The sequence below is a fragment of the Anastrepha ludens genome, chromosome 3 (genome assembly GCF_028408465.1).
Source record: "Anastrepha ludens isolate Willacy chromosome 3, idAnaLude1.1, whole genome shotgun sequence".
Taxonomy (NCBI): domain Eukaryota; kingdom Metazoa; phylum Arthropoda; class Insecta; order Diptera; family Tephritidae; genus Anastrepha; species Anastrepha ludens.
Window position 1 is genome coordinate 47,246,802 of NC_071499.1, and position 13,981 is coordinate 47,260,782.

The window sequence follows — 13,981 nt, forward strand, 5'->3', positions numbered from 1 at the left end:
CTCTTGACTGCAGGATAATTATAGATTCTTTCCATTTCAATTCAACCGGGCTATTCGGGTCATGTTCTTCGATTTCGATGTAACTCAAATATGTTGCTCTCTAATCATAATAATGAGACATCAGAACAACAGAATTAATAAAATCGGTTCATTTTTGACTAAGTTATGGGCATTTAAAAAAAAATGTTTCTGATATAATTAAAAAAAAATCGATTTTGAGCCGAAAAATAAAATTGCCGATAACTCTTGACACAAATTTTTTTCAAGCGAACAAAAAAATACGTGTCTCATTATTTTGACTAGAGAGCAACATATTTGAGTTACATCGAAATCGAAGAACATGACCCGAATAGCCCGGTTGAATTGAAATGGAAAGCATCTATAGTAATACGAGTATACAGTTGCAGACAAAACTCTCCGTACAACCACTTTTTTCTTCATTTCTCCCGATCTAAAGCATTTAAAATAAATGTAATGATGCAGTTTGGATTTAAGTCTAATTATATAACAAATGTAAAAAAAACAAAAATTATTTTCAGTATTTACTTGAAAAGTTATTCACGAAAACCCACAAAAATGCACTAACAAAAGTGTACATACGTTATATTAAGACACTTATTTTGCTCTTCTTTTCTGCGAAAACTTAACAGTAAAGTACCGTTGTTTTATTTTGTGGTTCTACTTTGCATTCTGTCTTTTGAAAAAGTGTACGATCGGAATAATGTCGCTCCGCAAAGAAATCTCTACTGATTTGAGAAAATTAGTTCTTGAGTACAGAAGTAATAAGAAATCCTTTGGTGAAATAGCTGATTTATTGCATTTAAGCAATTCCACGGTACAAACTAGTTGTAAAAACTTTGAAACATCCAATTCTTTGGAGAGTAAACCGCGTAATGGTCGGCCCAAGAAGCTCAACCGGCTCCTTTATTTGCAAAGCAGTGAATCAAAAATCGAAAATACATGCTACTGATTTGGCCCAGGGGGTAGCCGAGAGGTATCAAATTGTTGTCCACCCACGTACACTAAGCAGGACCCTTAATAATGAAGGTTACAATTGCAGAACTCCTCGCAAGAAGCGCCTTATAAGCGAGAAAAACCGAATGGTGGTGGCAGTGTCATGGTTTGGGGAGCAGTTGCAATCACAGGATTTGGAAACCTCGTTTTCATTGAAGCAAATATGGATCGCTTCCAATACAAATACTGCGCAAATTGTGAAGAACTGGCTGCTGTATTATGCTCCACGGCATCTACATTCACCTCCACAAAGCCCGGACTTAAACATTATTGAGCATGTTTGGGAAATTTTGGAGCGAAAGATTCGGAAGCACTCTATTACTAGTGCTCCAATTCGCAAAGAGAAGTTGCTGGAGGAATGGCAGAATATACCGAGCTTGAAAATTTAGCAGTAGTGCCCAGGCGTTTAAAAGCAACCATCGATGCTGGTGGTGGCCCAACAAAATATTCATTTTCACAAATTTAATCAGTTTTCCTAGATAATTCTTATTTTCTAAATTCGTATGTACACTTTGACATTTGCATTTTTTTGGTTTTTCGTGAATAACTTTTAAAGTAAATACTGAAAATCACATTTTTTTTCTTTTAAGCACCGAAGGCCCAATGAGCTAGTGTGCTCTTTTTTTTTGATTTTAAGTTAGTGTAATATTTCATATTATTCTAATAAATGATAATAATAATAATAATTTTTTTTTACATTTGTTATAAATTAGATTTAAAACAAAACTGCATCATTACATTTCTTTTAAATGCTTTAGATCGGGAGAAATTAAGAAAAAAGGGATCGTACGGAGAGTTTTGTCCGCAACTGTAAGTACATAATTCTAAATCTATAACAAACAACAAAGAAATTAACAAATTTAGCACATCCGAATCCGCAGATTTATTTTTAACCTCCGGCTACTGGGATTTCAGGATTTCTCGCAAAAATTTCATTGACAACCTTTTTGCAAAAACAATAACATATCATGTCGTAACATGTTTTACTAATGTACATATACATAAGTACATGTGTAAGTGTGATAGTTGCCAAAACAAGTGCAAACAAACAGAGCTACCTGGTGTTTTTGTATCGATCAAGTGTACAGCAATAACAACAACGAAGTACCCTGAAAGGGATAAGCAGTGTAAACAACGATTCGCTAGCCCCCATTTGCATAGATACTTTTACTTTCACTCACACTCACACATCTACCTGCATGTGCATGCTGGCATGCGAGTATGAGTATTTCAAAATATGATATAAAAGGACGCGTCCTTTGGCAAAAAATATCAGTTGCATTCTAAATTTGTTTTCGAGTTAACGAATATTTTTTAAGTTTCCGAAAATGTCGAAAGTGAGCGGTTCGTACTTCAAGCAAGTGTTCCTGAATAACTTTGGGGTACCAGAATTTTTGATGAAATTATACGCACCAATGGCCGTACGTCGATATTTTAAAAAATTATTTGAAACGATGCCAACGCCAAACGATGGGTACCAAGAAACACCTAAGAGCAGCATAAAAAGAACTCGTCAACGTTTCGAGAGAGCGAAAAGAAAACTTAATTTTTAAATATTATTAATATTAATAAATTAAAATAATATTAATATAGTATACAAATAAAAGGCTCAAAGCCAGTGTAATAGGGTAAAGTATGCAATAAATAATACATTTAAAATAAATAAAAGTGCGGTAAGCCTTTTTAAATACATTAAACTGAAGTTGTTTTCTTTCTGACTTGTATAAGGATATCATAATAATAACTTTGGCAGGTTCCGGTTGAATTTGTCGTCCAATTTGTGACCCTGTTAATTTTTTTCGCGCCTGAAAGGCATTCAAAGATTTACAATGACCTTGTGCATTGATTGGTTTAAGTGGTGATTATCCAATAATCCAGTTAGCGCTTCCGCACCATTTTGCCGACACAAGAGCTGCGTTGGATTAGAATCGCCAAGGGAGTCGCAGACGTGGGAGACCAGTCAACATCTGGAGGTAACAGATGGATGCAGAAGCGCAGAAAGCAAGCTATTCGTGGAGACAAATAAAATGTTTAGCTTGAGAACCACGAGAAAATACAACAAATGGGTTGAGTTTCGGGCCTGACATTGATATTAGTTTTATTGCATTCACCTCTTTTTCAGTTAGGGCTAACCTTAACCCTTTCGGTACGGAAATCCGCTAACGGAAAGACAAATTATTTTATACTAGCATTACCCAGTGGGCTTCGCACCACCATACATAAAATGTTTTTTTATATCGCAAGAAATTTTTCATATTAAGTTTTCTTTATAGAACTCGTAAAATGTTTAAACAGTTGAATTAGTTGATTTTTTTCATTCAACATACTTTCTAAAGATGTCACAATAGCCTTTTCTGTACTTTTTTAAAATTTGATTGTGGTGGGCACCTACATATATACAGGTAAGGTGAAAGAGCCGATAAAAACTTGTAATTAAACTTCGATTCTTTAATTTCCATTTTAATTTTTTACGCTAAATAAATTATGCTAAAATAAATAAAGTTAAAAATGCTTTTCCAGTTCCTCCTGAACATTCAATTTTTTATTATATTTGCGTCCAAAATGACTTGCAATTCGATAAAAAATTGATGCGAAAGTTGATTGCATCGCAAAATAAAATTGTTTTCTTGAGGGCGAATCATTAATCGATACGAATAAAAATTCATCGCACTGATGGTTTTCGTTGATTTTTGACCTGCGATGCAAAAATTAATTAGCGTATGAAAATTATTTAAAAATCATATTTAAACAAAAATAAAATGTGTATGTACCAGTTGTTGGATTTATCATTTGTTTGTTGATATGATAGCCATCGTCCCCTCTCCAAAACAAAATGGGGTATTGCAATGCATCATAACAGCGAAGGAGTTCTGAAATACGCTGTAATTGCTCATTTCTACGATACAAAACAATATCTCGTGTCCGAAACTGTTCACCAACCACAACAATGGCTACTTCATCAATCGTTGGTACATTGAATCGTCTGGCGTGCTCCCAATTTGTGTTTTATCGGCTTTTATTATGATTTTGTGGCCATCGGTGGGTATCAGATCGAGTGCCACTTTGAACAATTTCACCAATTCATTGTGTTGATGGAACATTGTTTGCAATTCATTCACGATTGATCTTCTCGTATTCGTCGAAATTGCACAGCGCTGATCTAATTCACGATTCTCATCACCAATAAAATATATTTGCAAAAATTGATGGTCACCATCTGAGAATGGTAGCAAAGACCCAGCTCTATGGTATATTTGACCTTGAATCCGTAAACCATCTACTGAATAGTCCAAACAAAGCCTAAAAATTTGGTTTGGATAGGTGAGCCCGTTCTTGAGTTATAAGATTACCAAGGAAATGTAACTTCTTTTTATATATATAGATATTTAATAGTTGCAATGGGTGAAATAAAAGTGTTTTGTCCCATCAAAATTATATTCGGTTGAAAAGGGGCGGTGGGAGGAGCTGGGACATATATATCCCGTCAGCATTTTTATGGACGCATTTGTCCCGTTTAGTATTTTATGATAAAATATCTAAAATATTAATACCATTTGGTTTTATATAAAAGTTTGTTTTATTATGAATTCAACATATATTTAGTTTCAGTAAAGTGCAAAGAAGAAAACAATGAGCAACTAATACAGTATAAAAAACATGGTTTTTACTTATGGTAAGGAGCAAACAGTTCTTGCATAGAGGAATCTGGCATTCTTCGCACAGTGTCTTTGTTCGCCTTTCTCTATTTTGTTGTGCACAACCTGTGCAACGCCTTCGCTTAGCAATGGGAACAGGAAGATGACCTGCAGATAGTTTCCTTTTTCTTCCAGATGTACCAGATCGACTAACAGCAGCTCTTTTTTTACCTTCGGCTATCATATTTTCCGCCAGAACGATCATAAAATCTAAGAGTAGATTTTGTCTCCGTCCAAGTTGGGAACTGATTACCCAACAATTTCCCATTGACATCATCAATAATCGGTAAAATACTTGTACACCATTTGTTAGATTTCCGATCCAGCTCATATTGACCTGCTATTTGATCAGCTCTGTCCACTCCACCCATTATCTGTCTGTAAAACTTAATAATTTCGGGGCACTCCACATTCATTTTTTGACCGTTTTTCAATTTCTTTTCTATCTGCGATATTTCAGACGAATGGCAATTACTAACAACGACTACTTCCTTGGTGTCATGCCATTTGGTATACATCAAACCTGTGTTGCTTGCTCGGAAATCGCATTGACCTTTGTTCAGCTTTACGTCGATAATTGGCATTTTTTTGCGGTTTGACATAACGGTTCCCAACGCTGCATAACTAGTAGTCTCTAGGAGATTGATACTTGTGAAGAACCGACTGAAGCACAAAGTGACTTCTGTTTCTCGAATTGTTGCAGCTAATTGATTTACGACGCGCTCTCCTAGGGTTCCCTCGACACTTCCTTCTTCTCTCCCACAGTAGATGTTAAAATCGTAAGTATAGCCAGTAAGAGCATCACACCTCAGCCACATTTTAATACCGCGCTTAGTAGGCTTCAATGGTAGGTATTGTTTCAGGGAAGAACGGCCCTTGAACTTCGTCATGCTTTCATCGATACTTTGGTAAGGACTTTCGTTCCTTGCACTTGCAAATCGAGACTTTAGGCACTCCACAATATCTTCCACATAATACAGCTCGGATGCTCCTTCAGGTTTTTCAGGTGAAGCAAAATACATTTTTGATGACAGTAACAGAAATCTATCCCGCGATATTGCCAATTTTATAGCATCGTTTCCCATAGAACTATTTTTCGACAAATAGTGTTTCACAGATGGCAAACGATTAAAAATAAAAAATAAATAATTGGCGCGTACACTTCTGTTAGGTGTTTGGCCGAGCTCCTCCTCCTATTTGTGGTGTGCGTCTTGATGTTGTTCCACAAATGGAGGGACCTACAGTTTCAAGCCGACTCCGAACGGCAGGTATTTTTATGAGGAGCTTTTTCATGGCAGAAATACACTCGGAGGTTTGCCATTGCCTGCCGAGGGGCGACCGCTATTCGAAAAATGTTTTTATTAATTTTGCTTTCACCGAGATTCGAACCAACGACCTCTCTGTGAATTCCGAATGGTAATCACGCACCAACCCATTCGGCTACGGTGGCAAACGATTATATGACATAATTATCATGCAACCAATGACGACTTTTAATTTCGCCAATATCTGTTAGTTTTACGTTTTTGTATGCTGGTTTTGATTTTCGCATTATCTCAATTCGTTCTTTGATACACTGGGTAACACGCATAAAGAGGCTTTCTGGGAAAATTTCCTTAATAAATTATAAGGAGTGTCAGTCCTATCAAAGCGCTGGCTTATATCGGGAAGTCGATAACTGGTTAAAGTTTTCCTTGGTACAAATTCTGGGTTGGGAGACGACCATATGGTGTTTTGAGCACAATCCGTGGAGTGCGTTGTTGGCAAAGCCTCTTCCGCATCCTCTTCACTATCATCAGCAGATAAAACCTCACTATCAGAAGGCTCATAGTTATCATTACTGCCGTCCGAAAAATCATCTTCCTCATTAGATGACTCCAAAATTCTAGGAATTGCATCCTTATCAAGCACTTTAGGCATTATGCGTCTGTACAAAAGTAGCAATAAGAGTTTATAAATAAAAAATTGTTTTAAATTATTCCAATAAATATCCAAAAAAAAGCATATTTGATCCTGACTGGGACACTCTGAGCCCGACAAGAATACTGATGGCACACATACATCCCACCAGGATAAAAATGCCAGTAATTTTTTATATAACACAAAAACTTTTACTTACTTACCTCAATATAATAATAGAGCACTAGCATAATATATTAAATAAATATATTTTCAGTAAACTTTGAAGATAAGAAATCACGAAAAATCGCAAAAAAACCTACCACTTGCAAAATTCGCGTCCACTTTTGCGTTTGTTTTTTGACTACAGTATAATTCCTCTTAACCGGCTTCGCATTAACCGGTCGACGGATTAACCGGCCTGTTTACAACAGCCGAGCGCAATGCAATATTTTCCAAGAAATTCACCGGCGAGGCGATGCGGCTGGGATTCCCCCTATATTACGGGGAGATCCCGGCGAAGTAAACTATAAACGATGTTAGATAGTACTTTGTCGTTTATCGTTTTGATCAATTTGGTTTGTTTTTGCTGTGGGTACGGACATTCGAGTTTTGCTCGAAAATGGAATCTGATAGAAATCTTGGTAGCCGTTGTACGAGAAAAAACCCGATTTGCGAGGTCGTCGATGAAGCTTTGTGGATCTGGTTTCTTACACCGATTGGCGGCCCAATTTTGAAAGAAAAAGCTTTGGCTAACCACCAGAAGATTAATAATGGAGGTGACTTTGTGGCAAGTGATGGTTGGCTTAATCGATGGAAGAAGCGACACGGAATTCATTTCGCACATGTAAGCGGAGAAAAAATGTCTGCTGATACTTCTGGTGCGGCAGAATTCAAGACTAAGTTTGGTGAAATGGTTAAAACAGAGGAACTAATATATTTCCAGAACAAGTCTATAATGTGGACGAGACCGGGCTAAACATTAAAATGTTACCAGAAACAACTTTTCTAGGCAGTCATGAACAGTCTGCCTCTGGCTTCAAAAAGAACAAAGAACGTATTACAGTGGCCGTTTGTTCGAATGCAGCAGGGACTCATAAAATTCCTCTTTTCGTTATTGGCAAGTCTGCTAAACCACGGGCATTCAAAAACTTGAATCCATCTTCCCTTCCGGTTTATTATAAGTCACAAAAATCAGCGTGGATGAATTCAGACTTGTTTAAAGAGAGGTTTAATTTGGAGTTTGTTCCAAAAGTTAAAAAACATTTAAAAAGTGTAAACTTGCCTATTAAAACAATTCATAGACATAAAATTAGTTTATCTTCCTCCTAATGTGACAAGCTTAGTGCAACCAATGGACCAAGGAGTGATCGAAAGCTTAAAAAGACGATACAGGCGTAAACTTGTTTCTGAAATTCTGCAACATTCGGAGAGTGAAGACAAAGGTCTTTTAGAAGTCATCAAAAAGATCAATATCAAGGATGTTATCTATATGTTAGCTACAGCATTTCAAGAAATGCCCTCTTCAACGTATGTTAAGTCTTGGAGAAAACTTTGGCCAGATGTGAGAATCTAATTGTGATCTCGAATATTGCAGGGACTGAAGAAGAAGAAAACAATTCTGCTTTACAAGACCTTCAAAAGTTATCGGGTAACGAATCATTACAGGCAGAAGATGTGGAAAATGGGATGATAAAGTGTGACGAATACCTTGAAAATGAATTTTTGAATGATGACGAAATCATAGATTTAGCAAACAAAGAACAAGAGGAAGATTATGAGAGTAGTGACGTTGAAGAGGAGAAAACAGTTTCTCATGAAGAAGCCAAAAATGTGATGGAAATTGCATTGAAATACATTGAGCAGCAACATGAGTCAACAGCATTAGACGTTTTGGTGATTAGAAAATGGAGGGATGTCGCATTCAGAAATTCACTGAAGGTTAAAAAACAGAAGAAAATCACAGACTTTTTCAAAAAATAATTATTACACTTATATTTTATTGATGTAACACACTAACATATGTAAATATGAAATACATAAATATGTAAAAAATAATTATCCATTTTTTTATATGTATGTATTATACAATATCATTATCATACATATTTACAATATATTGTACAAGTACACTTCGGATTAACCGGCCAAAACGGCAACCGGCCAGGTATGCAGTCCTGAGGTGACCGGTTAAGAGGAATTGTACTGTAATGAACAGGTGTTTACCATTTAATATAACTTCAAATAATGGAAGGAAATATCGTTAAGAATGGCATTAACTAAGAAATGGGATAAATAAAGCCCATTAAATTCGCTTAATTTCCAGGCTAGGTATCTTCAAACATGTGCCGGGACATATAAGTCCCTTTCGGACCGAAAGGGTTAAAAAGACAGGCATAATATTTTATTCATTAGTTCGTGATTTATTGTGCTAAGAGTGACGCTACTTTTGTTATTTTGGGGTATTGTCTTGGGGAAACTACCAAAGGTTAAGGTTACAAAAATTATGTATTTCGGGCTACTATACCTTACGATCATACGATCACCGTGAAGACCCGCTGTTGTTAAGATTTGACTTATACTTTGAGAAAAAAACTATGTTAATTATAGATAATGGGTTGGGGAAGAAGTTCGTAGTGTTTTTCCTTTTATTTAAACAAAAAACAATATTTTTTGAATTAGCTAATCAATTATATATTTCCCGTTGCTCTTTACAACCTCTTCCCACATCTCGACCAATTTGTTGATGCCGTTCCGCCAAAATTCGACTGTTCTGGTGTCAAAGAAGTTTTTGAGCCAGCGTTTAAGGAAGAAGGAAACACCCTCATATGGTTTAACAGGAAACGAAAAAGATGGTAATCGGTAGGTTCAAGGTCCGGAGAATACGGCAGATGCTGAAGGACCTCCCATTCGAGCTTCGATCTCTTGGAGTGCCGCTTTGACTACTTGTACAACATGGGACCTGGCGTAGTCGTGAGGGAGCATGGTTTTTCCATGTCGATCAGGTCTTTTCAAATAACCTCATGCACGAGGTGTAGCTGGGCAATGTAGAGCTCCTTGTTGACCGTGGTATTCTTTTCGAGCATTTCCCAGTGCACCATGACCACCGAGTCCCACCAAACCCATATCATGGTCTTCTTTGGATAAAGATCCCGATTGGCTCTCGGCGGCGTATCTCCTGGAGCTAACCACTCTTTTCTTTGCTTCATATTGATGTATAGGCACCATTTCTCATCTCCCATGACGATTCGGTGCTGTTTATGACCGCGTGTTGCTCGATGGCGGGCGAAATTCTGAGAAGCAATTTTAAGGCGTCTTTCTTTGTTTTTTTCGTTGAGCACATAAGGCACCCAGGCTCCCAATTTTTCAGTAAACCCCATTAAATGAAAGTGATTGAGAATAATTTTATGAATGCACCTCCTTTTTTCGCCAATCCAAGACTGGTTCGGCAACCGATCTCCTTCAAAAGTGATTTGAAACGTCCTTCATCGAACTTAGACGACCTTCCGCTGCGGGACGTGTCCACGACGTGAAGGTCGCCATTTTTCAACTTTGGAAACCATTTTCGTGCTGTACACTTGGCTATGACACCTTTTCATGAACGTCGATAATGTACCACGTTGCTTCGGCAGCTTTTTGACCTCGATGAGAAGCTAAGAAGAGCAGGTGTCGAAAATGTTGATGTTTGCCTCCTGGTTATTTCATTTCTAAGCCTCAAAGCTAATAAAAAATTAAATAACTCAAAAATACAATTAACATAGTTTTGTAGAGCTGAAAGAGTTCCATCGAATAAATACTTACCCTTTGCCAAACAGCAAACAATTCGTTGTAAAATAGAAGCAAATATAAAAACGCTATGAACTTATTTCCCAACTTAATACATACATATGTATGTATGTATAGTATTCACATACGATTATACTTCCTTCAAAATGTGTAATGTTCCTCTTTCTTGCTCGTTACAGGCCGTCTACATGTCCACCACAGTACCGCAGAATATAAAAGGTAGTAAAATCGCCGGCAGACATACTCCAACAAGAAATAGTTTAAGGCACAGTCGCATGCTAGTTGTAAATAATAAAACATATCCAGGTAAGTGGCAAGGTGTTTGATTGCATATAAGCACAATAACAAATTTAAAAGAAAAGTAGAGCTTATTAATCGCTTTCAACTTGATTGGCGGCTTACTTATTTCTAATTGTTGTTTTTTGTAGTAGTACTGTTATACATTCGTCTTAGTACATAGGTATGTATGTATATATTATATGATATGCATGTATGTATGTTTTTCCAATGGTAATTACACACTCGTGTGATTTTGTAATATTTTGCTTCAATTATTACTACGAAAATACATCCTTAATAACCTAATTACTTGGCCTCATTAATCCTTTTATTACTACTTAGCGGGTTGTTGTGTACTATTTAATACTAACTAGAAATTAATAGACTTTACTCATATGTTCATGCACACATACATATATATATTAGGGTGGTCTTATTTTTATATCTATAAACAATTTGGCTGAGTATGCAAGGAAACTCTGCAAGTAGTTTGAAGTATCAGTGGCATTAAAAGTGGCTGCTTATTAATTTGAAAATTGTGAATAAAACTTAAGGCGACAAATACATACATACATGTGAGTTATGATTCCAAGAATCCTAAAATGTATCTGTATATTTGAACCCTTTATTCCTGTATGAGAAAGAGAATCTATACCCTGTGATTAGCTGGGATGCATTATCTTCCCAGTGTACAAAAAAGGAGGCAAGAGAGTATGTGAAAATTATCGTGGTATTTCACTACTTAACCCTGCTTTACTAATGTCCTTTACCATCGTATCAATGAATATGCAGAGACCATTATTGAAGACTATCAGTGTGGATTCCACAAGGGAAAATCCCCAATCGACCAGTCCTCAGTCAAATCTTTGAAAACCACCACGAATATGAAAAGGATATTCACTGCCTTTTTATAGATTTCAAACAAGCGTTTGATAGTGTCAGGAGAGATAAAATTGTTTACGCTAAGCAGCCTAGGAATTCCAGCAAAACTTATAAGGCTAATCATCATTACGCTCACGGATACAAAAGCAAAAGAAATCATCCAAGGGAAGCTCACAGAGTCATTCGCAATTGAATCTGGTGTCAAACAAGGTGATGCACTATCCTCTGCCATATTCAATTTGATGCTGCATTTTGTTATAAAAGAAGTTAACAAAGGTGGTACATTACTAATTAAAACAACACAAATATGTGCCTATGCAGACAATATCGCCATTCTTTCGAGGAACACGAACGACTTAAATGAAACCCTTTTAAAAATTGGCACAATTGCCAACGATATTGGCCTCTTCGCTAACGAGTGTAAAACGAAATACATGCTGAATCTTCATGTAGGTGCATATACTTTTGAAGCGGTACAACAACTTAAATATCTAGGTGTTATGTTCTTAAATGAAGATGGCAGCTACAGAATTAGGTACAACTCGGAATTGAACGAACTTATCCAAGACGACACAGCTGTGCGTTTTGTAAAGGCGCAGCATATGCGGTGGCTAAGTCACGTGCTCCGTATGCCTGCTGAATCCGCTGTAAGGAAAGCCATGACTGGAAAGATAACACTGTGCGACAATTTTGGGGTCATCAAAATCAAACCACACCGGACCTTTTTTTTCTGAAAATATACCTATTCAATAGCAAAACCCTCGCTGTGTTTTTAAAAGTTAGCTCGATTTTTTTTTTTATTGCGTTTTGAAGTTTTCTATTTTCATGAGATTTTGGAGTTTTACCTGTGCGCTAAATTTGACTTATAAATCGACCTTTGTCTGATTTAATCGATTTATTTTGTCATAGCTTGATGCAGAAATTTCGTACATGTACAAATAAACTTATTTTGAGAAGAACCTATATCTCAATACGCAATTTTGAATACCAAAATTTCGAAAAATTGTATGTTTTTACCATTTTTTACTGTAATTATGAAAATAATTAAAATTTCTCACTATTTATTCTAGCAAAAATGTTGCAAAATGTACTAAAAAAGTCATTTATAAGATAAAAACATAAAACTGAACTTTAAGTTTGTTATTTTCTAAAAAAATAAACTTTTAACAAGATTTTTCTTCATAAAAATAATTTTTTTATACTCTGCTTTAAATTTTTTTTTAAATATCTAAAAACTCTGTAGGTAAAAATATTAAATAGATTAAGTAAAAAGAATATAGACTTGAATTCTTATAATTTTTTTTTTTTTTATTAAAATAAAGAATTTTTACGTACTAAAACCTTAGAGACGAGCTCTTTTCGACAATGATTGAATTTCAACATCATCATTATCAGAGTAATCAGATTCATCAGTAAAGAATTCCATGCCTGTCTCTTCTTCTTCTACCTCATATTCTTTTTCCTCCTGGTTACTCCATTTTCCTTCATTTTCTTCCTGGTCGTATTGAAAAATATGTTTACTTCACCAACATATTTCGGCTAGTATGGCACCTGGAGCTCGTTTTCCTCGGTATCTTGACTCAAATGGCATCGCAGTTTGATGGTAGCGCTCTCCTTGCTCATCTGATTCTGTCGACAATTGTTGACTAAAATAGTCCAAATGTTGGTGAAGAAAGTGAATTTTTAGCGACATATGGACCCCAATTTTGTGTTTTAGGAGTTGTTATGCACGAACCTGATCTCGCAAGACTGCTGCGATCTTAGAACAGGTAAAATCGTTGGGAACAAATTTTGGAATTTCTAAAACAAACATTTCCTGATAAGACAGACTACAACCTTCTTTATACTTTTTATTTTGGAATGTGTGCTAGCCACTTTTCTATGTACTTAACAGGCTTAAAGTCTTGTGAGGCCAATCTTGCTTATCACTACTCACGATCACATTTTGTTACATCCAATATTCATTGGAAAACCGTATCTGGAAAAAATACTAGCAAAAATAGAAAAATCTGAAAATGTGTATAACGGGTGGTTACGTATAAAACTATTTTCATAATTACAGTAAAAAATGGTAAAAACATACAATTTTTCGGAATTTTGGTATTCAAAATTGCGTATTGAGATATAGGTTCTTCTCAAAATAAGTTTATTTGTACATGTACGACATTTCTGCATCAAGCTATGACAAAATAAATCGATTAAATCAAACAAAGGTCGATTTATAAGTCAAATTTAGCGTACAGGTAAAACTCCAAAATCTCATGAAAATAGATAACTTCAAAACGCAATAAAAAAAAAATCGAGCTAACTTTTAAAAACCCAGCGAGGGTTTTGCTATTGAATAGGTATATTTTCAGAAAAAAAAGGTCCGGTGCAGTTTGATTTTTGATGTCGCACTGTGTAATTGGTGCGAAGGCGAAGGTAAG

General features: G+C 35.9%; 1 protein-coding gene and 1 long non-coding RNA gene across 2 annotated transcripts in view; both read left to right on the forward strand.

Moving 5' to 3' along the window:
• LOC128857888 (mucin-2) overlaps nucleotides 1-13,981 on the forward strand; it is a 92,818-nt gene that overhangs the window by 63,312 nt on the left and 15,525 nt on the right. The window contains exon 4 of the mRNA XM_054093702.1: nucleotides 10,574-10,700. Within this exon, the coding sequence (XP_053949677.1) occupies nucleotides 10,574-10,700 (127 nt within the window). The remainder of the gene's footprint in view (nucleotides 1-10,573; nucleotides 10,701-13,981) is intronic.
• LOC128857890 (uncharacterized) lies at nucleotides 1,773-2,506 on the forward strand. The gene is made up of 2 exons (XR_008453956.1): nucleotides 1,773-1,824; nucleotides 1,896-2,506. It is a non-coding gene; the product is annotated as an uncharacterized LOC128857890 (long non-coding RNA).